The sequence below is a fragment of the Equus quagga genome, chromosome 5 (genome assembly GCF_021613505.1).
Source record: "Equus quagga isolate Etosha38 chromosome 5, UCLA_HA_Equagga_1.0, whole genome shotgun sequence".
In the NCBI taxonomy this organism is placed as follows: Eukaryota; Metazoa; Chordata; class Mammalia; order Perissodactyla; family Equidae; genus Equus; species Equus quagga.
Window position 1 is genome coordinate 81,433,463 of NC_060271.1, and position 27,794 is coordinate 81,461,256.

The following is a 27,794-nucleotide window of genomic DNA, read 5'->3' on the forward strand; positions in this document are numbered from 1 at the left end:
ATGGATGGACCTTGAGAGCATTACGCTAAGTGAAATAAATCAGGCAGAGAAAGACAAATGCTGTATGATCTCACTTATATGTGGAATCTAAAAAAAACAAACTCTAGAAACAGAGATCAGATTTGTGGATACCAGAGGTGGGGGCAGGTGGGAGGTGGGGAAATTGGGTGAAGGTGGTCAGAAGATACAAACTTCCAGTTATAAGATAAATTCTGGGGATCTAATACACAACATGATGACTATATTAACAATACTGCATTGTATAGTTGCTAAGCGAATAAATCTTAAAAGTTCTCATCATAAGGAAAAAAATTTGTAACTACATAAGGTGATGGATATTAACTAAACTTATTGTGGTAAACACTTTGCAACATACACGTAATAAATCATTGTCGTATACCTTAAACTTATACAATGAAATATGTCATTATATCTCAGTAAAACAGGAAAAAAATGAGACATTTCCCACCAATATAAATTTAATGACATACAACACAGTAATATATTCCCTATTATAGTAAATATTTTTTAATATTAATAATAATGATACTACAAGCACTTACTCTATGCAAGGTACTATTCTAAGCATTATATATATAAACTCCTCTAATCTTCACTGTCTATCTATGAAGTCAGTACTCTTATTGTGCTCATTATACAAATGAGGAAACTGGGGCACAGAGTGGTTAAGTAACTTGCCCGAGATCACACAGCTAGTGAGTGGTGGAGCACCGCCTGGCTTTTCTATTGTTCCTAGCTGTCCCTACCCAGATAGTCATCAAAGGGACTAGGTGAACAAGGGTGATGCCTGCTACAATAGAAGCCCTGGTGTTCACTGCCTGCCGCCGCCATCACCCCTGGCCACCCTCTTCCTTAAGAACCCAATGCAAGGTTTTCCCGCCGAGAATTCCAGACTTGAAAATATGCTTGTTTTTAAATCACCATAGAAAACACTCTGGCTGACTCATGGGGTTTTTTTCACCCTCAAAATAAAATGGTTGTGCAGCCTTAAGTATTTAAAACAACATTTAGCTTTCGGGGCTGTCGTGGTAAGAATCTGTTTAAAATCTTAGTGACGTCGGTCCAGTCTGGACTGCACTAATTGACCCGAGTCTTGCACTTGTCCTGGATCCCTCCTCGCACACATGTTCTTGTCGGCTGCAAGTCGTCTCTTTCCCTGAGCACCCAGAGGCTTCCGCTGGTGCAAGAGCCTCTTTCTTTCCAGAAGCCCCTGCCACATGGATCTGCATCCTGGCCAAGTTTCTCATCTCAGTCATGTACCACCTGTTTAAAATGTCATTCGAAGCCTTTTCCCCCTCGTTCTCAAGTCTAGCGCTCCATGAGTCTTTGGGTTTTGTTCAGCTCAGTTCTACACACAGATGTGAATCCTCATGCACTGCGTGCTAAATGCTGGCGTTTTGGAGATAAAATGAAGACAAGCTGTTGCCTGGAGAGGCTCACTGTCTGTTTTCCCCTGCTGGACCCTCCACGGAGGAACTAAGACGCCACGGCAGCAGAGCGGCGCTCACTTCAGACTCGCCTGGGTGTGCAGTGCATGTTCTGACTGCACAAAGGCAGGGCATGTGCTAGAACTAGACAGGTGAGAGCCAGCGTTTTTTCTTCATAGGATATTACTTTGTTTGGGCTTTTCCAAGTCCAGGGGCCAGGGACTAGAAATTGATAACGAGGCACATATCATTTTGGCACAGCAGGTGATGGCAGGTTATTCCAGTCCCTAAGCTATTTGGGGTGACATTGGCCAGAGCTATGCAGTGGTTCCAGGTGATAATGATGGGGAGAAGGCAGATCCGTATTGATCTTGTAGCTGAAGTGCTTAGACCAGTGCTGGGCACACAGTAGGTGCGTCCTATACATGTTAGCTAAAAGTAATGAAATAAAGGTAGGTGCCACTCTTTATTCTTAAAAATAAAGAAGCCCAAGGCTCTCCCAGATGAGCAGACTAGTTGCTAAGACCAGGGTGGTTTTGGAAGAGCATCAGCTACCAACTGTCAACGTGTGAGTGTATGTGTGTGTACACCGTACATACCGTGCCTATGTATTTCTTAACTGTCAAATAACACTCATGATTTACGGTATTCTGTGGATCCTTGCTAAGCACCTCCCCAGCTGTTCCGCCCAAAGGGTGTGCCCATTGGCAATCTCACTCCCTAACCCATATTGACTCTTAATGACTCGTGGTTACATTGATCATGTTAGTGTTTGCCAATTTTGTATAAATTGTATGAAAAATTGAAGATTTGTCCTCAATCTTTGCAGTTTTTCCTCTCCCTCTCCCTCCGCATGGTCCTGTTCCGCTTGCATCACCCTTTGCTTTGAGCAGCTAGAGGCCCGAGATGGGGAGGAGGAGGTTGGGGCACTTACCACGGTGCAGCAGAGGGGCCAGAACCACCAGAGGAGAGCCAGGGCCAGGAGCAGGAACAGGATCAGCAGGGCGATCGCCAGGATGGAGCCATCGGACTGCGGGGCCAAGAGAGAGGGCGGTCAGCAGTGGGGCAGGCCGTGTGCCACCAGCACGCGAGCTTGGGGTAGGGCATGGCAATACCTCCGTTCTCTCTCTCCCTGCACCCCATCCCCAATGTGCAGACTTAAGGCCCAGAGAAGAGCACAGTTTACCAAGCAAACGGCTGAGCCTCTGCCCAGCATTCTGGGCAACACACTCTATGTAGCCAACTCTCACGAGAAATGGACTTGTCTTTCAGCGAGGCCCGCTCTTCTCTTTGAACAACATTCTGAACAACCAACCCTGCAAGAGAAAGAGCAGGAGGCTGCCCATGCAACTGGGCGTTGAGATGGCCTACACTGCCCATCTGCCTCTGTACCATCCCCCTCTGCCTGGGACAGCCTCCCGCTCCCTGGGTCTGCTGTCCCTGCCACCACTTGGGCTGGGCTCAGGACAGTTCTACTCAGGATTGCCTGCTCCCCTGAACCCGTTCACATAGATGCATGTTACAAATTCATGAGGCAGAGTCTCGAGCCTGCTGATAGGATGTGATAAAGGGCAGATGGATTCTGGGGAGTGGAGGGTGGAGCAGCTGCCACTGAACCTGGGAGTGGAGGGGTGTGGTGGATGAGTCAACGCTGCTGTCAGATCAAGTGACCCAAGACAAATTATACCCCCTTCAAAACATGCCTCGGCCGGTTCTGAAAACAGACGCGGTTGCTGTGGTCTGAGACGGCTGTTAACTTTTAGCAAACAGAGACCCCAGTCGGTGTCAGCACTGCGGGACTGCTGGCTCAGGAAGCAGACTTAAGGCCCCTTCTCCACTGCCCCCCCAGTGACTGAGTGCGACAGGGTACAACTTTTGGAGGTGGGGGGCAAGGGGCAAATTGTCACAGGTATTAATCATCATAGGTACTCTTTCTGAGTAAAGCTGACAATTCCACTTTTAGTCCAAGAAAATAATCAGGTATGTTTGCACGGATAATAATAATAATAAAAAGGAAAACAATCTATATGCTTAACAATTAAGGAATGGCTAATAAGATATTATAGAACTACCACGCAATCAATTACTATGTAGACATTGTGTTTTCAAAAAATATTTAAATGACATGAGAAAACATTCTTGATACAATGAGTGGATTTATGTGTATATGTTGATAGTGAGAGGCCAGGCCTGAGGGATATTTACTAAAATATTGAGTGGTTTTGCTGGTAGTGGGTTTACGGCAACGTTCTTTTTTTAAAAAAAATTCTGTATTTCCTTTTCTTTTTAACATTTCCTACTGAGAAAATAGGCTACTGAACTCATTCTTTAAAAATCTGCAGTGGGGGCTCCCCCCTTTGGTGTCGGAGGTCACCTGGCCCAAGGGTTCTTACTCAGGGTACACACATGGGCTCACGGGGATGGAAGCCTGTGACCCTCTTGAAATGACACCCGAGATCTTTAGTGCATGTGTCTTCAGCGGGGACCATTCACTGCATGATCAGATCAGGTTGGGAGGCCTGTTCAAGGTAACACAGCAGGGTAATGGCAGAGCTGGGACTTGACTCACTCCCACTCTGAGTGCTCAGCTGGGGCTACTTGAAGCTGTTTAAAGGCAGCTCTTACTCCCTGGAATGTCTTTGACCAAAGCCAGGGAACTAAACACCCAGGCGCCCACCAAGCCAAAGCTTGGGAATGCCAGACTGCCCCTGAGGGAGCTGCAGCCTCACAGTGCAGCTGCAGGGCTGGGCAGTGGGTGGGGAGGGGGCACAGGGGCCAGAGGATGGACCTGGCCATGGTAGAGAGGACGCTTCTGGACCCACAACATTTATGCCTGATCTACAGCAGAGAATGATGCTCTCGTGATGACACAAAGAAATCATGTGTGTTTTCCAAATTTATTGTTAGTCAAAGACAACCCTCTTGATTTCTCAGTCTGTACATTGCATGCCCGTAAACTGGAGATAATAAACCCCACCTGGCTCCCTGCATTGTCGAAAGGATAAAATGAACTGTAAGATGTAAGCAGACCTGGCCGGGCGATTGGGAGGAAAGCTATCACGTCAAACAGCGAGCTGTAACTCACCCTGCCTCCATTCGCCCATGACAGCAAACATGGTGGGCATTTCAGTTCGTAAATCTGCCTGCACTTGGAATACTGAGCGATTTTGGTTACTGAGAGGCTCATTAAACAGCAGTCTTTTAGTATTGAGTTATAATTTGGTAAAGACTACAGATTATATTTATTCACGTTACACTCACTCTCCCCACTCCTGAATTTATTTTTCACTTTGGATGGAGGAACTGAAGTAGAAAGGCTGTATTATGGGGAAATGTTTTTACTTCCTTCTGGAAGAAGAAGCTTTCCTGTGAAGCGGGCAGGTGAAGGACCAGACCCACAAGGGGAAGAGGACGCTTCTACCCTGGGAGAAGACTTCCTGGGTTTGGACAAAGCTACATCTAGCCTTTCTCCAGCCAGCTTGGTCTGCCCTTTCGGAGCCACAGGTCTCCCTGGCTGTAGCCGACCCAGGAAGGGGCAAGGGGCAGCGAGGAGCACTGGGGGAGTGGAAACAACAGGGGCAGGAGCTCCTGGAGGAACTTTCTCCTGTTCTGGAGACAGTCTCCAGATAAAGCCCCCAAATGCACTGCCTGGTTTTTAAGATCTTCCAGCAAATGTTATACACCCAGTGCAGAAGAGATACCATCAGACAGAGGGCATGAATTTCTAACCTTAGACCTGAATTAATGTTTTACTGGGATATAACATGTACACGCATCTTCGGAGGTTCATTCCTGTCTTCATTCAGCGAATGAATTGAGCATCTGTTCTGTGCCCATTGAGCAGACCTTGGGGATACAGGATTAATTCGACAGAACCAAGGTGCTCATAGTGTGCTGAGGGAGATGTATAAACAATTACCCACATGCAGGGGGCTGCGTGTCATTCAACAGCTGTACACCAGCACCTCCTATGTGCCAGGCAATGAACAAAACAGTCTCTATATTTAAAGAGCTTACATTCTGGTGGAATAAGAATAATGATAAGGATGATAATAGTAATTATTACTAGTACAGCTCACATGTATTGAGCACTTACTGTGTGCTGGGGACTGTTGTTTCTAGGTACTAACATGCTTTCCATATGTCAGCTCATTTAATTCTCATTAACTTTGTGAATTCAATAGTATTATTTTCCCCGTCTTACGGATAAGAATACAAGGAAGGCAAGGACAGGTGAAGAAACTTGCCTCAGGTCACAGGGAGAAGCCAGAATTGAAACCTGGGCAGTTTGGTTGCACAGCTCACAGGTTTAACCAGCAGGCTATTGCTCTCAGCAAGTGCTAAGAACTGCGTGCCTGGGAAGTGGCACTTCATAGAGGAGGCGACACTGGAGCTCTCGCCCCGCAGGGCCAGGAGAGGTTGGCATTACTGCACAGAAAGGCAAGCACAAACTGCATGGAGGGTAGGTGCAAGGGAGGTGAGGTCCCTTCTGTGAGAGGCCATGCAAATGAAGCCCAGGAGTGTGGCTTCTATCCTGAGTCAAGGGGGACCCTTGGTGACTTTAACCCGGGGCACCGTGATCTGATTTGTTTCTTGGGAAGCAAATGCTGCTGACACTGTAGAGTATGGACCTGCGGAGGGAAACACTGGAGGTCAAAGGCCCAGGTGGAGGGCTGCTGCAATGCTGCCCAGTTCTTTAGGATGACATTTTATAGGGTCACTCCTTCCGAAATGCTTGCATTTTCTTGAATGTGTTCAGTACTAATGTTACTAACAATTGCTAACCATTATTGCATGCTATTTACATTCCTGGCACTATGCTAAGTGCTGTGTGTGCATTATCTCACTTAACTAAGTGAGCCTGTTACAACTGCCTTGTTGTAGGGACTGAAGTGGGGACTCGCATGGACCTGATTTTATGACATAAAATGAAAGCACGTGCTGACTTGTCCAGCAAACTCTCAGTCTCTGACATCTGCCCTTGCCAGGCAGCCCCTGCGTGTCATTCACCAGAAACTTTCTAAAAGAGACTTCAGAGGGAAAAAAAGCACCAGATAAATTGTCAAAGATTGATTCCTACCACTGTTGTTTTCCTGACAGCCTAAATGTCAGCACAAGTTAAATTCTTATTGTATTTAAAAAAGTGACAGGACCGACCCAGTGGCGTAGTGGTTAAGTTTGTGTGCTCCTGGCAGCCCGGGGTACGTGGATTTGAATCCCAGGCACAGACCTACATACCACTCATCAAGCCACACTGTGGTGGTGTCCCTCATACAAAATAGAGGAAGACTGGCACAGATGTTAGCTCAGGAACAATCTTCCTCACCAAAAAAAAAAAAAAAAGAAAGAAAGAAAAAAGTGAAAACAAAGTTTAAAAAATCAACATGGCCCTGTAATTCAAAAAATTTTTGGCTGGAAGTCAGGGGGTGAGGGTGGTGGGGGTGGCTCTGGGATGTGTGACTAGAGCCGAAAGAAAGCTGGTGTAAAGCAAGCAGCCTAAGGTGGTACATCTTCCCGTTGGAGGAGATCATCCAGGTTTTTCAAGGAATGGTTTTATGCCTTTTTTCCCTGTGTCAAATGCTGAAGTATAACACGCTCACACAGGGGCCTCCTGTTGAGCACGCAGATGCGGAACATTAAATGCAAGGGCAGGATGTGCTCAGCCCTCTCCTTCCTCCAGGCGGGCGGTCAGGCGGTTGTTAGGATGACCTTCCCGAAGGCTGCCTGACTTGAAAGGCCAAATTCCAGTATCCCGACTTTCTTTAATTCCTCTTGTTCCCAGCTCCCTAAATGAGGGCATCTCTTTGAAGCCAAGGAGGCAGTGTTTTTAAGGGTATAGATTTGGAAACTTGGATAATGAACGCATCTCTTACTGGTAGGTTTGTAGGTAATTTGGAGTTCCTGGTGCATGGCACGGGGGAGAGGGGTCTTGTGTGGGCCCCTGTTCACTGTGATAGGAGAGGCAGCCCTCTGGACAAACGAGCATGAACACTGCTGCTCCTCTCTGTTTTGTTTGCGTGTTGCCATAGTAAAGGGAGGAGGATACAACTGAGAGGAAGTACTGGGAGACTGAGGGAAGCTCAACTTCAAAATGCTTTGTGACATCCTCCATCTCAAAGTTGGGTTGGCCTGGGATCTGCCTGATGCCCAGGCGTGGGGTTATTAGGCAGCCGATGACGTGCCTTCAGCTCAGCCTGGAGAGTGGTCTCAGCTAAGGAAGGAGCCCTCTTCCCTGCTCCTGCTCTGAAAGCTTTCGGCCTTTCTCTCCCTCTTTACTCATCCAGGAATAAGGTCAGGGTGAACCGAGCATGTTGGCATCCGCTCTCCCTTTTCTCTCCTGGACCGTGCTGCCCACTGGGAGCAGAGGCTGCCCTCTTCTGCTCCATGCCAGCTGGTTTTGTGTGTGTGTGGGGGGCCTGATGCTTATATAATTTTGGGGGGGCCTCTTTAAGAACATGAACAGAAAAATATGAATTCAAAATTATAAGGGCCCCTCCCAGGGGAGTCTACGAGGGACCCATTCAAATGAGGATCCCTGAAGCTTAAACTTCTCGGCTTCCTGGTAACTCTGCCCCTGGCTGTGAGTCTTTCCCGACAGGCCCCGCGCCCAGGACGAGGCTGGTAAATCTATTTAACTCTGGGCTTCTGTTTCCAGCCCATTTGCTGCCACGCTCAGCCATAGTCTCCAGCCCACAATAATAAAGGCAACACTGAAGTTTTCATATATCCTTTTTGGGGGTCTCATTTCTGTGTGTTCACACGCTTTATTGCTGCCACTCCAGTGACCCCTCCCATATCTCTTATTTTAACTTACCCCAGGATGGGCCCTGGTGATTGTAACCATTGCATTTGACCCCAGCGGCAGACAAGAATTATTAACAAAGGGTTATGGGAGCCTTCCCTGATGGGTGGTGGGTCTGCCACAGTCCCACGGGCCGTGCCGTGTTTTGCAGATTAAGACTGAATTACTGAAGATACTCAGATTCTTTCACGTGGTTAGACTAGGCTATCTTTTAAACATCTAACATGAAAGAATGAATTAGAAGGTGTATTCTGCCACATTGAAGGACTTCTTAGGCAAACTGTGCCAAAAATATGACAGAAAAATAGCTGATGATCCATTAGAGCTTCTCAAAAGCTGGCAACACTGTTTCCCTGGATTCAGCTGGTAAATGATGACGCCACGGGGCACTCCAGGACGCGACAGGGCGGGTTCGGTGTGGCGTGAGGCTCCCCAGTTCCCCCCCGCCCCGCCCCTGTCCCTCTCTCTCTGGTATCCGGTGAGGCTGCCTCTGAAGCCCTCAAGGGAAAGAGACCCTTTGGCCAGGGGCAGCTCTGGTCTATGACCTTGTGATCTCATGGCAACCTGCTTGTTCTGAATACCACAGGGGCCATCCTGGTGAGAGGGAAAAGGAACGTGTTGACTTGTCCTGGTCAGATGGGTGACCCTGTGAGCAGTCAGAGGAGTGTCAGCCCCCTGGCAGAGGGGGCTAGAGGGCTCTGCACGCCCTGCTGCTCCCCCCTTCGCTCCAGGCTACTCTCCTCCCTCCCAGGGCGGGGGCTGGCGCTGGGGATGCGTCACATTCCAGCGCTCTGAAGTGGAATTTAGAACCATCCTCAGCAGCTGGTCTGAGCTCTGTTTCCTGCCCAGACGAAACTCGTGGAGCAGGGGCAAGTTTTATTTTGAAAGATGAAATTTAAGTCATTTTATTGCTGCGGAGAAGTTCTGGATGGGCAAGCCCGGAGACCAAAATTCTCTCTCTCTCCCAGAGCTTATATATTCTGACTGCTATTTCTGGAAGTAACCTTAGTGATTATGTAACTTCTCTGCCCCCCGGCCCTGCCTCTTGCCGGGATACCAGCCCCCTGGCATCTGCGATGGTGCTCTCCTGAGCCGCCTTCCTCCCATCTCTGATTATTCACTGTCCACCTTCTTCTTGGGCTTCTCCTTATATTCAGCCCCTTAAGTGTCAGCATGCCCCATGGATCCATTTTTTCTTTTTTAGAAAGGTATATACTTTTTATTTTGTCTGAAGTGTATGTTTGCTTTTTTTTTTCACTTTTTAAAATTATGGTAAAAAAATAAACACATAAAATTTGCCATTTTAATCACTTTTAAGTATACAATTCAGTGGCATTGAGGACATTTACAGGGTCCTGCAACCCACGGATGCACTCTCGGGCCACTGCTGCTTTTCTTTCTAACACTCTGCATGGGCTGTCTCATTTCCTTTCGTAGTTTAACCTCTCATCTAGATAGTGATGACTGAAATCTTTGTCTCTGGCCGAGATCTCTCCTCACGCTTCAGGGTCACAGTCAGGGGCATTCAGCTGTCTGGTAAGTCCTATTGATACCTCACACTCAACAGTTCAAACTGTGCTTGTTGTTTTCCCCTTCAGACCTACTTGTCCTCCTCCCCTCATTCAATGGAAGTACTCATCAACCCAAGCTGGAAATCTGGAAGTCAGTCTCAGTTTTCTTTCTCTCCTTTCTACTCCCTGATGGCATACTCTCCATCAGTACATCCAGCTCTTTTGGTCACCTAAGTACTTCTTGAATCTGCCTTTGTCTACTCCATCTCCAGCACCACTGATTAGGTTTAGAATCCTATTATTTCTTTCCTGGACAGTTCCAGTTATTTCTTCACTGGTTTCTCCACCACCATTCTTGCCTCCCCAAGAAGCTACTTCTAGGTCATCTATCTAAAATGCTATTTATTTATTTATTTTTAAAGTTTTATTACTTTAAAGTTTTTTTTTTTTTTTTTTTTGGTGAGGAAGTTGGCCCTGAGCTAACATCTGTTGCCAATCTTCCTCTTTTTTTTTCTCCCCAAAGCTCCAGTACATAGTTGCATATTCTAGTTGTAGGCCCTTCTGGTTCTGCCATGTGGGACACCGCCTCAGCATGGCTTGATGAGTGGTACTAGGCCTGTGCCCAGGATCCAAAACACTGAACCCTGGGCCGCCGAAGCAGAGTGTGCAAACTACACCACTGGGCCGGGCCCTAAAGTGTTATTTTGATAGTTCTGCCTACCCATGAACTCTTTAACAGCTCTTCATTGTCTGCAAGAGTTCTTAACATTTGAGAATTTGATGAAAGTGAAACACCCCTTTCCTCAGAAAAGTACACATTCACATTTATGCCCAAGCTCACAAATTCTGATCACAATTTCAGGGGGTCCATCAAATCCCCAGGACTCATTTATGGACTCCTAAGTACAAGGGTCCTTAGCCCACACAAAGCCCTTGACAACCCATACTCTCTTATTTCTCCAGCCTCCTCTCTCACCACCACCCTCCTTACTCTTTGTATTTTGAGAAAGCTAATCACATATAGTTCCTTGTACACCCTTCACTGTTCTCTCAGGTTCCTCTTCTCCCTGAAACACCCTATCCTAATTTCATTGCTCGGGCAATGGTTTTCCATCTTTCAAGGCTTAGCTCAGGCATTTTCTGATTCATTCATACCTTATGTATTTATTGAACACCTACTATGTGCTGGGCTCTCTACATGCACTGGCGTAAAAGATGGACATGGTGTCTGCAATCACAGACCTTGGAGTTGAGTGGGGAACACAGACAAGTAAATACTACCACTGAACTCCCAGTCTGTGCCCTCACTTTATATCTTTATCTCAGCATCTACTGTATATTATATATTGTCTCTCCCATTAAACTAAGCCCCTGGAGGACATATATCTGACTTTACTCATCTTTGTAACTTTGAGATGTAGTACAGTGTTTCAAACGTAGAAGGACTTAATAGTCACTCAAGTATTTATTAGACTGAGAGAAATGAGAATTCAGCAGGCTAAAGCCGTCTATAGCTGGTGGGTGGCAGAAATGGCATGGGAGCCAATGTTGTCCAAAGCTCCCTCCTCTCCCTCCACAGCCCCATCAAGGAAACAGCTCACCAACCTCCCTGCAAAGAGCTTGGGCTTTGGAATCAGCAAAAGATGGTCTAAACCTTAATTCTTCCACTTATTACTATGTGGACTTTAGATAAGTTACCCAACCTCTCTTAAACTTCCTTTTGTCTACATACACGAAATTGAAATAATTCCTGCTTCCCAGGATTGAATTGATACTTACATGAGACAAGGTCTGTAAAGGTCCTGGCACGTGGCCATCCTTTAATAAGTGTGACTTCCCTTTCTCTTTTCCCCTTGCTTCTATGCCCAAGCTGTGTCCCTGGTGATATGCCCAGGCTTGGCCTAGGTAAATGAATTTGATTCTTGTGAACAACCTCCTGCTGACAGTGGCTGGAGCTATGGTGTTAGTGGGTGGTCCCAGGTTACATATTTGGGAAACCACAGGCCTTCAGATTGCCACATCAGTGTCAAGGAAAGGAAACTCAAGGGGCTTTTCCAATGGCAAATTTAACAGCCCTCATTAAAGTTGATCAAACATCAATGAGGATAAAACATAATCAAACATTATGATTCATTCTTGCTACCTGAGAGGTAATCTGGGCTAGAAATGGCAATAAAATTGATAGACACTGAAGATATTGGATTCCTGAACCCACGAAGTCAGCAGTGTAGAAAACATTGTAGGTGAGAATGACCTGAGCCCATGTGCAACTCTTTTTAAAAAGCATGGCTATGAAGTAACGAGGCTGTTCATGTGGTGAACACAGCAGGACTCTCCCCTCCACATGAATCTGATTCCCTCCAAACTAGTGCTTCTGGCGCTGGCACTCTCCAATGACACAGCCATGGCTCAAGGTGATTCTGAAACACCTCCCACGGAACTGTTTCTGAAACCACTTCAAGGCCACAAAACAAAATCTTACACCTTCTTAGTCGTGCTTTGCTTTTCACCAGGTAAGTTCCCAGCATGATAGCCGTCCATTCAGCAGACCTGGTTCCCATAGCTTTTGGGGTTGTTTTGATATCAAATTATGCTGATGTTTCCTTATTCCTCTATTGAGGATATTCAAGTACTGTGCCTTCGGAGTGAAGGCAGTTTCAGAGCAGGAGTGCAGAAGATAGTTGGAATTGTAACAGTGCTGCTGGAAAAAGTATATGGTTTTCCAAGGTAAATATTTTGAAAAAGCAACAATCATTTGGATGTGTAAATTCTAGTTTGCTATAAATCTGATTACTTTATGCCTTGTATGAATAATACCAGAAGGCCTTAGGTCAGCCATCATTAGTATGCGATTTTGGGGAAGATTGATAACACACTCTTACAGACTCAAGCTCTGGGGTCCTTATTGTGGAAGGACACTCTGTGTCAGGGTTTTCCAGCCTCATCTTGGGCCTCTTGTCACCCTGACCCAGTAGAGACATTTCAGGTCCCTCACAATGGTGAGGGTGATAATAAGTAATCTTGGATTCACTCAGCACTTTCCTTTCTCTCCATAAAATGCATAGAATTTGTTAACCAAAACCAGTTTTTAGAGAATAACGCAGACAAGATGTAGCTCGTTAGCACTCAGAATGTCTTAGTTCCTGTGAGTGGGCCGTTGAAATAGGATTACAGAGAAAGTTACTTAGTAATGTTCAAATACTATGATACTGGAAGAGAAAGGCTAACTTCTCATTTTCACTTTTTGTTCCATCAGATACAGGGACTTGTCTATTTGCCTTTAATGTAGCTATTTATTTAATGCATATGCTCAATTGGTCTTATTGATCATTCCTCGTACATTAGTCAGCATACATACATGCATACCTACTGTATACTGTTAGCTGTTGCTTTAGTTTATGAACTTGGAAAGGTGGAAGGCGTGCCTATGATTTGGGTGGCACCTCATAGAGATAGATCCTTACCAGTGGTGACATGATGATTGAGTCCTTATAACAATGTCTCTAAAATGCATAATAGGGCAACAAGAAACCAACACATAATTTTCTATTGAGTTTCTAACACATGCTTAGCAATAGGAGACACAGAAAGATGAAGAAAGTCAATCTCTAATCCTGGAAGACATTATCACTGTCCAGTTAGAAAGTCAGAACTGATTCACAGGATTCGCTCAGAGAGCAGCACAAGTTACGTGCAGTGAAACGCTAACTGATGCTACGGACCACAGTACTTGAGCTCAGAACAGAGGGAGCTCAGGAGGCTCGCCAAGGCCAGTGAGGCAACCCGGGGCAGGTCCAGGCAGCCCTCGGCAGCCCTCGCAGCCACGGGGAAATCTGGGTAGGTAGAGAGGAGAGGGCGTTCCAGAAGGAAAGGGAAATGCGATCAAAGGCACAGAAGTAAGGATGGAGATAACTTTATATAGTGGGAGGATACAAATGTTTGATCATCATCCAACATTTTTATCTATTAGGGATCAGTGCATTCGCAAATTTTAAAAGCAGCAGGTAAAGCTCACCTGAGGTTGCCAGATTGGACTCTAGCAAGAGCAGCATTTGTTAGATATTTATTTTGGTTGAATTTGCACCTTTTATATAAAATCTCAAAAACTTTCAGCTTTATAGGTAACTTTGCTAAGTCCTTGCACTTGGGCAATGCAGGCCAAATAAAATGACCTTAGCTGCACCTTTCATACTTCCTCGGCCTGCAAATGAAGCAGTTTTCCTGATGCCAGGTTGTGTGTAAAAGAAACCCAGGAATATTCTAGTTGTCACTTATTCAAGTGCTTCTTAGAAAAATGAAACAAAACATTAAGCCTACTGCTTTGGGCACTGACTAAACTAACATCTGTTCTAGCAACTACAGTAACAGCAAAGGAATGCTAGTTATGTATTGCTTGTGGCACTGACTGGACTCTTCTTTTGAGGAGATATAAATTAATTCGTTGACCTTTGAATTTCCTTGGTGCCCTAATAAATAGGTGAGAAGCTGGTTGCTTTGCAAAAGGAAAGGTGTTTATATACCCTTGTGGGACTTTGTCATTCTGTAGGGAATGGCAGCAGAGGTAAGAGTTTGTCTGCTTTCAGGGAGTGCAAACAATAAAAATCACGTCAGTCCACAATAATATCCTGAGCAGAAGATACACATAAGGACCCTGGGGCAGCTTGTGATTTGGTGCGATGTGACTGTAAACTCTAAACCGGAACAATATGTCTGGGTCCAGTGCTGTCTCCTCCAGTTCCGAGATAGCCTAGTCCACTGATTTTGCCAATTTTGGACCACTTAAAGAGCTGGCAATCATTTTAGTGTTGGCAGAAAGGAGGGCTTCTCAGAGACTCTCTGCTTTTTGGTCCTATTTCCCAAACTGTTCATCCGTGCTCCCTCTCCCCTTCCTCTCTGCCTCCTCCTCCTCCTCTTCTTTCGCTCTCTCTGTCTCCACATGCACACACTTTTTGGACCCTCTTTAAATTGTGCACTTCTTCATTTAATTGTGCCTCTCGCAACTGGATTTGCTAATCCAGAATGCTCAACCCAAAAGACTCAGCCATTTGGAACAGCCCCAATAACCCAGAAGCAGGCATAAATAGACACACTGGTCTCTTGCTAAAGCTTGCGTACTTAGGGCATATACTTTCTCTCAAGTTTTTATGCAGAGACTAGGAATTCTTATTTTATAAACAAATTATATAATCCTGGGCACCCAGAAGATTAAACTGTCAAATTAAAGGGGGCAGATCCATAATGGAAGACACATGTATAACACCAAGAAGCAGGAGGCCGGAGAAAGCAGAACCATAAACTTTGAAAAACATAGTGATCAGAAGACCACTCTAGGAACAAAAAACTTCAGAAATTAAGGGCTTCATATAGTCTGGCAAATTTTAGTTCATGATAAGAACGGTGGAGATGAAAATATGAACATTGCACAAAATGTCTAAACATCCATTTTGTGTAGAAAGGCTTCATAGGAAGAGAGACCTAGGCGTCTTGAGCCAGTCTTGAGCTTGAGGAATGAGCTCAATTTGCTTGGGTCTCCTTGGCTCCCTGGGCTGATGCTGTCACTACAGCACTGCCCCCACCTGTGACAGCAGCGAGTTTGGCCCCTCCCCCATCCAGAACTGACCAGAGATAACACAGTTCTTGGGCTGCACCTGTATTTTTCTTTTCCCTCTCCCCTCCCCCCAACCAATAGCTTTCTTCGTTGTCTCTCTATCTTGTTTTCTATTCTTTTCTTCTTTTATTATTTTTGCCCTTCAATTTTTGGGGGAAGTCTACTCTGTTGCCCTTCTCTAACATCTTGAGTTCAACGCTTGGCTAATTGACTTACAACTTTCTTCTTTTTTAATGTAAACATTTAAGGCAACAAATTTCTCTCAAAGAATCACTTCAGCTGCCTTCCACAAGTTTTGTTATGTGGCATCTTCATAGTTGACTTGTTTCGAGAATTTCCCAATTTCCATTATGATTTTACTTTGACTTATAAAAGATTTAGATGTTTCATTGAAATTCCCAAAGATATGAGGTTTTCCTATATACAGTAAGCCCTGCAGCAGCACTACCGGCTGTATCATGAAGTTGGCTGTAACGTGGTTAGAGATCAGCTCCCACCCTCTCTCTATCCTCCACTCTCCAAAGGAGAAAGGCTAGAGTTCTCATTTTCCACTGTGGAGAGGGGTGAGTGGTGGAGACGAAGTGGCTGATTAGTTTTGTTCAGCATACATTTCATTATCTTTACTTTTTTCTTTTTTTGGTGAAGATTGGCCCTGAGATAACATCTGTTGCCAATCTTCCTCTTTTTGCTTGAGGAAGATTGTTGCTGAGCTAACATCTGTGCCAATCTCCCCCTATTTTGTATGTGGGATGCTGCCACAGCCTGGCTTGAGGAGTGGTGTGTAAGTCTGTGCCTGGGATCTGAACCTGTGAACCCCGGGCCGCTGAAGTGGAGCGCGTGAACTTAACCACTATGCCATTGAGCTGGCCCCGAATTATCTGTACTTTTAGTACAGTACAGACTGATGAGAAATATTTCACTGAATTTAAGATGCATCTGCTGTAGGATGACTCATTATTTTATGAGTCTTTAGGGAAAAACACTGCCAATTAAATTAAGATACATTATTAGTAATCTGAAACATCCCAATTTCAGAGATTTTAAAATGTGACAAAAGTGTGTCTTAGAATTTATGAAATAATGGTATTTTTTTCATTAATCTTACAATTGCATAACCCACATTTTACGCAACCAAAAATTTTTGGAGCCTACTTAGAATGTTTTGCAGTAGCCTTACTGAGTGTCCACTAGATCATGTTTAATTGCATTATTCAAATCATTTATATTTTATTAATTCTTTCGGCTGCTTGATCTATTAATTATTGAGAAAACTGTACTTAAATCTCGTTCTATGATGATGGATTTATGGATTTTTCTTTGCAATTTTTGCTTTACGTATGCTGAGGATATGTCATTAAGTACAGACTAGAATTATACCTTCTAGGTTAGCTCTTCCTTTTAACGTTATATAATGATCCTCTTTATGCCAACATTTTTTTTTTTTTTGCCATAAAGTCTACTTTACCTAATATTAATTTAGCTACACTAATTTTCTTTTGGTATTTGCCTGATATAACTTTTCTCATACTTTTATTTTCAACCTTTCCATTTACATAGATTTTCTGGAATGTCTGTGTTATTGTAAAAAGCATATAGTGGGATATTTTTTGAACATACTCTGTCAATCTGATTATGATTTTGATTATGAGTTTGGTCCATTACATTTATCTTGGTTATGGATGATTTGGATTTAACTTTTACTTCTAAACATAAAAATAACCATCTTACCATGTGCTTATCACAGAGTTTCTGAGGCATAGATTCAGAAAAATCACTTTTTTTCTCATTTACTCTCAAAACAAGGAAACTTCAAACTTAGGGCAAACATTCTTTAAAATATTTTGAAATAAAAATATTGAAAGTCAATTGCTCAAACATCCAAGAAAAACAAATCAGCACAAATCCTCCAAAATATACTTGAAAAGATATTTTTATGCATACAAAGGTCATCAAAATAGAGATGCTGGGAAACTATTTTTATTTCAGTTCATAAACAACATTTGACATGTGAGTCCTGCATTCTGATATTCCTGTGGTCTTTTGCCCTTTCTAATGACAGTGCAAGAAACCATAGTTCATCTTGTTACAATAATAATAATAAAAAATATGAAGACGTAAAAAAGACCTTGAATTATGTATGGCTCTACTGAGACTAGCTGATAAATAGATGAGAATGATTTGTGACTAGTATTTCAATTGTTTGTAAGTGAGAAGGTGTGTTTTGAGGTTATTTGAAAACGAACTGTTCTCAGGAGGAGCTTAAAGCACACTCTGGTCTGAAATATAATCTCATTTGTATTAGGTGGAGGTTGGCCAATCTGAATCACACTAAGAGAAGCTGTCTCCAGTGTCACCAACAAAAGGCTCTCATATTTATTTTCAAATATAAGAGCCAAACTCATCTGTCATACTGTATAGGACTGATCATGTTTACCTTGCTCCTTCACTGGCACACTGTTGGTTCTAGAATTACAGACTCTCAACGTTGGAAGGAGTTGAAAGCTTTTCTAGTCCAACGGCCTATCTGATGCATGAATGGCATTTACCTGGTTCTGCCAAGTTGTCAAGTTGCCTGTGCTTCAACATAACCATAACAGGGAACTCACTCCCACCTGAAGCAGCCAGTGAGACAGACCTTTTTATAAAAACTGAGCCACCAACTGTGTCTATCAGCCTCTTCTACTCCTTAAATTTATACAATAAAAGCAGACGCAGCTGTCTCAGGACATGTCCTTCAAATACTGCAAATGGCCATCAAGTCTTTCATCCTGTCTCCAGCCTAAACAGCCCCAGTTCCCTAGCTTATTCTATATAATTTAGCATACTTGGTAATGTTTTTCACATGTTCAGTTTCTCTAGGCTCTCCCTTGGTGTCCACGGTATTTAATACAATGCTGGAATGAAGACTTTACCTTCACCAAGCTGAGCGGTTCCATCACTTCCGCAGTCTTAGATACCATACTTCTGATAATTCAACCAGAAGTCAGAGTCTCCTCGGAAACCACATCACTCTGCTGATTCTTACAGAGCCTACACATCAGTGTAAGGAAACTCACATCAGGTATCTACTGTGTACCAGGTCCTCTGCCAACTATTTAAGGACCAGGATTTCAGCCACAACGATCTGATCCAAAGCCCACGTTTGTTCCTACTTTTCGTCCCCAACTAAGTCTTTTGCCTGTGTTTTGCTAGGCCACATCTTTCAAAGGACATATCACCTACCACTACAGCAATAATAAAGTGCAGGCCATCTTTTTCCAATGGCTCAGTATGAAACACTAATGAATCACTTGTAGCCCCAGGGCTGAGGACTGGTCACTCTTGGAACAAAGTTCCCTTCAGCCCAAATAATGGAAAGGTAAACTGGAACCTATTCCCTTCCCGAATGACCAAGTTTATAAATCAGCGGCATCCAAACTAATGCTATTTTTAAAATACATTTGGAACATACAAATGCTGCATGAATCTTCCAAAAAGATTGCTTTGTGCTTCCTTTGAATGGCTTCCCATTGCCCAGACTCCATCTTCTGTCATTCAAACCCTCTTCAGTCTCCTATTTCGCCTGCAATCCAGTCTCCCCTAACTCTTTCAGGCTCTGTGAAGAGACAGTGGCTATAAGAGTTAGGAGAGAGGTGGGTGCGGGGGTGAATTGGACAGGAAGTGGACTTTAGGGTGAAGAAATCTACAGGGGACAGTCAGGGTGTGGGCCCTGGTCCTGCCCTCCTCATTTGGTTGTTTGGAAGGGACTTCTCTTCTCCAGGGGTCGTTTCCTAGAACTGAGAAACAGTCTGGGGAAGGTCCTCCTGGGAACGGATATTCATGGGGTAGAGTTTTGGGCTGAGTAAATCATGAGATGCCTACATGCTATTCCTGAATTTCTAGAATGATTTGTCCAGCTCCTTTTTGTGGGAAGGGGTAAACATCCTCTTGGGTAACTGGGAAGTAGTCTGCTAGGCCCATTAAGTGGACATTCCTTAAAGTGTGCAATTTACTTATCCAAAGGCCTGTGTGGAGGTGCATGAGTCTTTGGAACAGAGGGAGAATTTCTGAGTACCTGTGTGATATTTGCCTTTTGTACTCCAAAGTATAATATTTATCGCTTGGAGTAAATATCCTGCCTTGGCAATTATGTTGTAGGCTTCTGGAGGGCAAGGATGGGCTATTCTTCTTTGAGTCCCTAACACTTTCCCACAGTGCTATTTTAATACATGTTGGTCCTGATCTTTGGCTCCATTCACCACCAGCAACCTCCTCTCTATATTCCTTTCCTGAATGAAGAGACCCACATGCTTATAGCTGCTGGTATGAATTATCCATCCCAAAGATAGCTACCCACGTTGATTGATGGACTATTTTGCTTACTTTGGAAAAGAAATCAAAGAAAAAACTCTTCTCTGATTTCTACTTTTTCTGAAGAGTGTGCAATAATTTTTTATTATGTTGGAAGGTAAGGTTGCCACTCAGCCCAGGCTGCTGGATACATTCCCTACCAGGCTGGTGAAATTTAAGAAATTTTGGCAAGGGCAGTCATGCCAACTGTCTGTTTACCTAGATAGCCATATGACTACAAAACTGGCTGAATTTGTATTTTCTCAAGTTACTTCAAAGCAATAGTAACAGAATTGACCTGACTTACAAAATGGGCCCGGGAAGTTGCTTAGGACAGAACTCTGCAGACAGTGCTGGAAGGTGGTCTCTGCCTTCCCTCTGCAGACACTGGAGCCTTCATCTGTGGGCTCCAGCATACTCCCCCTGAGTGCACCCTCAGTCTTGGCTGCAGTGTCCAGATAGTTGAGCTGCCATAGCCTAAGTTTCTGATATTCCAAGGTGAGCTTAGGCCATGTCAATGTTCCCCAAGTCACAGCTCTTCTGTAATGACCTAGATTCTTTTTTTTTCCTTTTTTAAGATGAAAGATGTTTATTTCCTGAATAAAGAAAGATAGAAATTTAACATCAAAACTGCACAGTGGGGCCAGCCCAGTGGCATAGTTGTTAAGTTCACACGTTCTGCTTTGGCAGCCTGGGCTTCGCGGGTTCGGATCTGGATCTGGAAGCACACATGGCTCATGAAGCCATGCTGAGGCAGCATCCCACATACAAAGTAGAGGAAAATTGGCACAGATGTTAGCTCAGGGCCAATCTTCCTCACCAAAACAAAACAAAACTGCATCAGGTATTATGTTTAAATTAAATATTAAAAAACTCCAAAATATAGCATATAAAGAAAGCTTTTCCAACTGGTCCCAATTGTTTTGTCTCTGACCTTCTCTCCTAATACCCTACCCCAAACAACTGCAGCCACACTGACCCAGACACGCTTTACTCAGGCCATACCCTTAGCAAATCCCTACTCTTTCTTCATGATCCAGTTCACTTATCATCTCTTCTGTGAATCCTTCTTTGATTCCCCAGACACTCCATTTCATGGTATCACTGGGCATTGTTCATCTCTCTATTAAAGTACTTATCACACTAAATTGCAAATCCTTGCCATACTTGTCTGTTTCCCATGTATTATATCTTTGTGTTCCTTGGACTTAGCAAAGGTAGTTACCTAGAGTCTCTATCAGTCTTTATGGTTCTGCCTGGCTTCCAGCCTTGTGCTATAAGCCCTCAGGAACTAGGGGCCCACCCTGAGTCTTGATCCAGTTGAATGGGCTATTTCTAGACCTCTTCTCCAGGCCTGCACCCTTGACAAAGGTCTGCTCCTAGTGGAGCCGGTGTTGTTCTGAAGAGGTGTTTGATTGGTGCCCCGCCTGGGATCACTGTTTGTAGTTCCTCAGCTAGCAGATGTGTCCCTCTTAAATCATGCTCGAGCTCCTCATGCTCCTTGGATGTGTATATTGGTTTGCTGGCCATCTTCTTTGGAAGACTATCCTCCAACCAGCTCAGTTCCGCCTGCTCTAATCCTACCTCATTCTGGCTCCCTTTCCTTCCTACCAGCAGGTGCCATCATGATCTTAGTATGACCTTTGATTGAGTCTATTCATTCATTCACTCAATCACCAACTATTTACTGACTAATTATTATGTGCAGGTATTGTGTCAGATTCTGGGGTGCAATGGTGAACAAGACACAGTCTTTGTTTTTCCTCAAGAAGCACATGGGCTATGCTGTGCATGAGAGACAATTATTCTTTCCAATGTCTGTACTTTCTTTATTCCAGACTCTGGCTGTTTCTAAACTTACAACCTACCTCTGTACAGCAGCTGAAGGCCCACTCTCTTGTGAGTCATCAGAAGCCATCAAGTGTTAAAAACAATACTGATGCTAACTGGGCTCTCTCTTCCTGAAACAATGAGCAACCAGTCTGTGGCTCACCAGGCCTTAGTGTGACAGGAGGAATCGAAGGGATGACTTGGAATATGGAAAAGGAGCATTTGGAGAGAAAGTTTTGCAGTCTTTGTCTGGCAACACAAAAAGGAAAAGGTCCCTAGACCGGTGATATTGGGCTAATATTATTCTATTAGGCAAATTCCTATTTTTAAACCAGAAAATACGGTCCAAAAGAAGGAACATAAAAGAGAGGGTTCTGATTTTAAAATCTTGGGATTCTTAAATGGAGGGGAGTGGGAGTGAATTATGAGAGTCAATCATTTTTCTTAAATAGATTTTAATGATTTTTTTTTTAAACTTTAGAGGCCGATTAGTGTCAGGTAAGTACACTGATAAGAGTCTCATGTGTTTAAGATCCACCTGGCAAGCTTATTAAAATGCAGAATCCTGGACTCCCCTCAAGAAATGCTGATTCTTTAAGGTTTCTCGACCTTGGTACTATTGACATTTCAGACTGGATGATTCTTCGTAGTGGGTGAGGGCTCTCTTGTGCGCTGTTGGTGTCTCTCTCTCTCTCAAACAAATATCTATAGAAAAATATCACTCATTTTGGAAAAGAATGGTCTGAATTAATGAAAACCCAAAGGATAAAATGGTTTAAAAATCCTTGGGAAACAAGTTGGCACCATGTTCATACCCATAGAAATCGAATCATACTCCCAAACCAGAAGGAGCTGTGGGGACCCTGGAGGAACAAACTGCACCCAAATTCTCTGAGGTTGCAGATCTCATCTGCATGAAATGGTTCCTCCTCTGATCAAGTGCCTCCAAACACGCTGGGCATGACAGAACATTTTAAATAATAATGGGAAGTTTCTATGTGGCAATAATGCACCAACTTTAGTAAATATTTGTTTTAATTCATTTTTCTAAATAGTCTAAATATTCTCCTTATGTTATTCTTTACTTGATTCATTTCTGAGAAAACCTTTTTTTAAAAATAGTGAAGACTCTGCAGCCGAAGCCCATTTGACTTATTCCCCAGACCTAATTTACTGGTGTTTTCCCCTAGTTATCCTGCAGGCAACATCTTTAAAGTTTTCCCCAGCCTAGAATACAGGTTTATCATGGACTCAAAAGGAAGCATCACTCTTAATCAGGGAAACACTGCCTGTTTCTAATCTACAGGGCCTGAGCAGCAAATCTTTTAATGAGACAGGCCATTAGACTTGTACTTGGCAAGGAAAGAGAGTGTCAATAAACTAATGAACAGCTGTCATTCTTTGACAGACTATCATGTACCTCAAGCCCCTTCCATACTTTACCTTTAATCTTTATAACAACCATGCAAGACAGGCTCTGAGATGGGCTCAGGGTAACTTGCCCAAGATCACCCTAGAAAGTGGAGGAGCTAGCATTTGAAAGGAGGATTTTTGACTCAATATCCTATATTCTTTAATTCCTCCAATATGGTCCAACTATACAGAGTTGTTCTTGTTTTGATGCCTCAAGGCTGAGTTTGTTGCATTTTTATTTTCCTTCAAAAAGAATTTCTCTGAATAGTGACTTGACATGGGTCCTTTCAAATTTACTCTACCTTGTTGCTGTTTGTAGCCAGGCTGTTTTTCATATAAATCCAGGGGAAAAGAGAAGGTTCTCCATTGATTTAATGTTGATTTTAGACCTTATGTCTAACTTTAGGTCTTTTTCCTTTCTTCTAAGATGGTGATGCTCCAACCTGGAAACTAGTACAAATCAAATCCTGATCATAGTTAATGGGAAGAAGCATCAGCTGGGCCTCATTGTTACATACTAGACGATCAAGGTTATGGAATGGACATCCTAGGAGAGTAGCTGCCAAGCTGAGAAATGGCCCCAAATTAGAAGGCACCAGAAATTGATACAAAATGAGAGAAAAAGAAAAAAAGAGTCACGGTCCCTGGGAGGGACTATGAACAAACTATGCTCATGGCTATATCTAATCCTTGATCAGGTTGGTTTCTCTTTAGCAGAGTGCCTCTTCCAACTTCTTCACCTGTAATTATCATTTTTCAAATCACCTCTTGAGTTTTCTCCTCATGAAGCTCTCATGAGTCTTTGTGGATTCGTCCCCCCTTCCCCTCTCTGAAATCCTATAGTTTTTATGCTTGGCTCACACAATCTTGTTCTTTATTACATACTCTTTTAATGCTTGTTGGACTCCTTTCTCCAACTGGATTTTAAGCTTCTAAGGATAACAACTTTTTCAAATGTAAATGAGACACTGGAGACACAGTAGGAGTTCAAGAAATATTTGCTGAATGCCTGCCTAATTCTTGCACACTTTGGTTGGGAAATTTTAGAATTTGAAGGTATTTATCTGAAAGAAGACAATCTTTCATGAAAAGTTCTTTAAGCTGCTAAAGTTTGCTTGCTTTGTTCTCAAAAAGATAAACTTCTTTTTGATATTTCCCTTAAAGCAGTACCATATTAGTGATTTTCTCAACTTATTGCTAGAGAATGGAGAAGAAAAGGGAGGCAGGTTAAGACCATAGAGATGGGATGTATTTAAATATGCTGGTAAGAGAGGACTTTGGATGCTTGACCATTTTCTATAGTCATGGAGCTCAACAAAGTTTACCATTTGTATAGGAATCTTTTAGCTCTTGGACGGAAAAATCTTTCCTGTAAAACTTCATGGAATTTCTGCTCCTGGCAGGGGCAACAGTTATTCATTGTGGATCTTGAAAATCTGTGACATAGTTGTCCAAATGGGCACCAAATAAAGCGAGAAAAGAAAAGTCTCAACTACATATTTTAAAATTATTTTTGGTTCCAGATGATGGGCTGGGCAGGCTGTGACTGGCACTGACAAGACTAACCCTTTACTCAGACCCAGGGGATCATTTTTGATCTAAAAACCGTGTCCTCCAAACCAGCTGCCCAAGAAACAAATGCACGTCCAAGACCTTACTTCATATTCTGGATGACCACACATTCCACCTGCATCTCTGTTCTGCCCAGCGATGGCTTCAGTCTTTTTATTTTGAGCTTCTGTGTAAGGCCCTGTTGGGGATTGGAGTTTGATGTTTGAATATAGGTTCCTTTCTCTGGATAATTTTGGCTATCTTGTCTGCCCCTCTGTCAATCACCTGGGCTTGGTCAAGTGACAAACACGTACTGCTAGGGATAGATCTTGGCTCAGGAGAGTCCTTTTATTATCATGGGACTCTGAAGTGAGGAGCCAACTCTCTGGGAAGAGTCTCCAATTAGCACAAGAATTTTGACTAAGCTTCCACTGTAACGATAGCTAACTTTGATTGAGCACTTACTGCCTGCCAGGTCTTCTGCCAAGCCCTTTATATCATTTCATTTAATATTCAAAATACCACTAGAAGATGTAAATTATTATTATTCTAATTTTACAGATTAGGAAATTGAAGCACAAAGGGGCTAAATAATTTGGTCAAGGCCACGTAACAGCAAAGCAGATCTCCTGACAGTCCCCCTCCCTCCCAAGTCTTCTCATCATCGGTCTTCCTCCTGTCAGCTGAGGGCAACTCCATCTTTTCAGTTGCTTAGGTCAAAGCCTTTGGAGCCATTTTTGACTCCTCTCCTCTCAAGCCCTACATCCAATGCTCCAGGAAATCCATTAGCTTTGCCTTCAGAACACATCTGACTCTGCCCATTTCTCTCATCTCCATTGCTCCTTCCTGAGTCAAGCCCCCATCATCTTTTGCCTGAAATATTGCCATAACCCTCCTAACTAGTCACAGTCCTTCCATGCTTGTCTTCTAATAAGCTGTTACAGCAGCCAGAGTGATCTTTCAAATGCAAGATCATATCACTCATTTGTGAAAAGCCAAAGTTCTCACAAGACCCCGACTCTCCATCCCCAGGACCTCGCTGCCTACTCCTCTCCTCACTCATTCTCTTCTGCCAAACACAGCAGGTGTCTCTGCTTGTGGGGTTAAGCACTGGGACTCTCTGTTTGGCATGTTCTTCCCCCTGTAGCCTCACAGTTAACTTCAAAGTCTCTACTCAAACGCCACTTCTCAGTGTGGCTCTACTTACGAACTCACTCAAGTAGTACCAAATCCTCTTTGCTCTTTTTTTTCTCTAGCACATATAACCTTTTAACATGGTGAAACATCCATTTATTATGTTTATTGTTCATTGTCTGATTTCTCTTCCCCTCCCCTTCCTCACTAGACAGAGATTTTCATCCGTTGTGTTCTCGGATGTATCCCAAGGACCCAAGACAGTGCCTAGGACATGGTGCCTGATCAATGAATATTTGTAGAATAAATGAACAAATGGACCTAGATATCAAACCTTAGGGTGGTTACCATTTTCTTGTAGACACACAGGATTCTCAGGTGAAAAGGAGGGTAATGCAGAAGATGTTAGGAGGTGGTGCTGCTCAAGGGCGAGTAGAAAAGAAAACTCAGAGAGGAGCACTGAGATGAAGGAGATAGAAGGCGAAGTGTAGGCTGGAAGGAGTCAGGGAGCTATAGAGGGGCTTTACTGGGAGTTCTTTTCATTCTGTAGTACGTTAGTAAGGACTCCCTTTCTTCTTGGCTTATAGGCCCAGGACTTAGATTTGTAGTCCTGGATCTACCATATCACAGGTGTCGTCCTGAGATGCTTCCCCTTCCCACTTCCCTGCCCTTGTGGCCTCAAGAGCATGGCTGTTTCTCTGTGGTATGGTCAGACATAATGAGAAACACAGGCCCAAATTGCTGGATGACTCCAAAGCGGGGAGGAATCTGGAATGGAGTTGTTAGATCTGGGGTATTTTAATCATTTCCTGCAGTTTGGCAGATTCCAAAAGGGTCAATTTCTAAAAGAATCAGGCAGGGTACACTTGAAGAAATTTCACCGCTTCTGCATAAAGTTTTCATATTTAGTCTCCAGATTTGACATTCAGTTGAAGGATGCCTGAGACACAGACATTTCTCAGCGGTGACACGTCTCTGTGACAACCCTAGTCTCTTACTTTGGTCAACTAGAACTTTTTCATTTTCTGTACCCATTGTACTGGCTTACCCTGGTTTCAAGAAAACTGGTTTGTCCTTAACATAAGATGAAAAGTGTGTGAGGGGAAGACAGGAGTTGGGAGGGAGTGTTGTCCATCATGAGGACCAACCTCCTGCTCATTTATGAGATAACTCATTTTTATCTTTTCTGGCTTCAGTGCATGCCTGCTATCTCTTATCCACCTGTGAAGGTGTTAAGGACACAAACTCCAATTACTGAGGGATTCTAGCAACATGTCCTCAAAAGCCATCCAGGAAGTGACCATAATATCTGGCCAAGCTGACCATCAGGCCAAATACAGTAGTCTATAGAATGATCTAATGGAAAAAGCACATTTCGTTGCAGAAACAATATTCTGACACAGGTTATTTTGGGACTGCTCATATTAGGGGCTCAGGTCTGTATATGAGCTAATGCATCCCTGTCTGCCCTCTGATGGGCTGAGCTCTGAGACGGTGACAGTGAGTGGGAGCAACTGCACAGGCAGAAGGGTTCCCCACCACAGCTGCATATGAGAACCTCCCAAGGTGGCCTTGGAACCACCAAAGCCAGGGCCCACTCCAGAGGTTTTATTTCAGTTAGTCTGGTGTGAGGTCAGGGTTTCAAAATTTTAAAAAATTTCTCCAGGTGATTTTATGGGTAGCTGGAAATGAAAACTACCTGACGTGAAGGATCCAGAGACGGGACATCTGAGGAGCTGGTAGAGAAGATGCAGTTTCCACTCCTGCTTCACAATCCCTATGGCACAGGGCCCCTCCTGCCCATCTGCTGCTTCATCAATTTTCCATTTTCTCCTGGATTATTTCCACAATCATATAAACAAGCTGTAATTTCTCCCATTTTAAATAAAAGACTCTCCTCATACTCCAGATCTTCCTTCAGTTACTTCTCTTTAGAGAAAAACTGCCTACCATGTGCTTTCTGTATTTGCTGTCCAATTTCTTTCTGTGCATTTTCTCCTAAACCTACTCCATTCAGGTATTCCCCGTCACTACTGCAGACAGTGGCCCCATCTTACCATCTGCTCACACCAGTGTGTTCAGATCTTGCCCTTGAGAACAGAAATGGGGAACCTGGAGAAGCCCAACATAGGCATTCCTGATATGCTCTGGGGTACAGCACGCCCCTG

General features: G+C 43.7%; 1 protein-coding gene and 1 long non-coding RNA gene across 5 annotated transcripts in view; one reads left to right on the top strand and one right to left on the bottom strand.

The window, feature by feature from the left end:
- Positions 1-27,794, bottom strand: part of ANTXR1 (ANTXR cell adhesion molecule 1) — a 219,166-nt gene that overhangs the window by 86,307 nt on the left and 105,065 nt on the right. For all 3 annotated transcript variants that reach the window (XM_046660702.1, XM_046660703.1, XM_046660704.1), the window contains exon 13: positions 2,383-2,478. In XM_046660702.1, coding sequence (XP_046516658.1) covers positions 2,383-2,478 — 96 coding nt within the window. The remainder of the gene's footprint in view (positions 1-2,382; positions 2,479-27,794) is intronic.
- On the top strand, positions 314-27,464 carry LOC124239214 (uncharacterized). Of its 2 annotated transcripts, none has more exons than XR_006888578.1 (3): positions 314-1,600; positions 18,220-18,430; positions 27,293-27,464. It is a non-coding gene; the product is annotated as an uncharacterized LOC124239214 (long non-coding RNA). The 2 variants fall into 2 exon arrangements; XR_006888579.1 differs by lacking the exon at positions 314-1,600 and adding an exon at positions 3,270-3,428.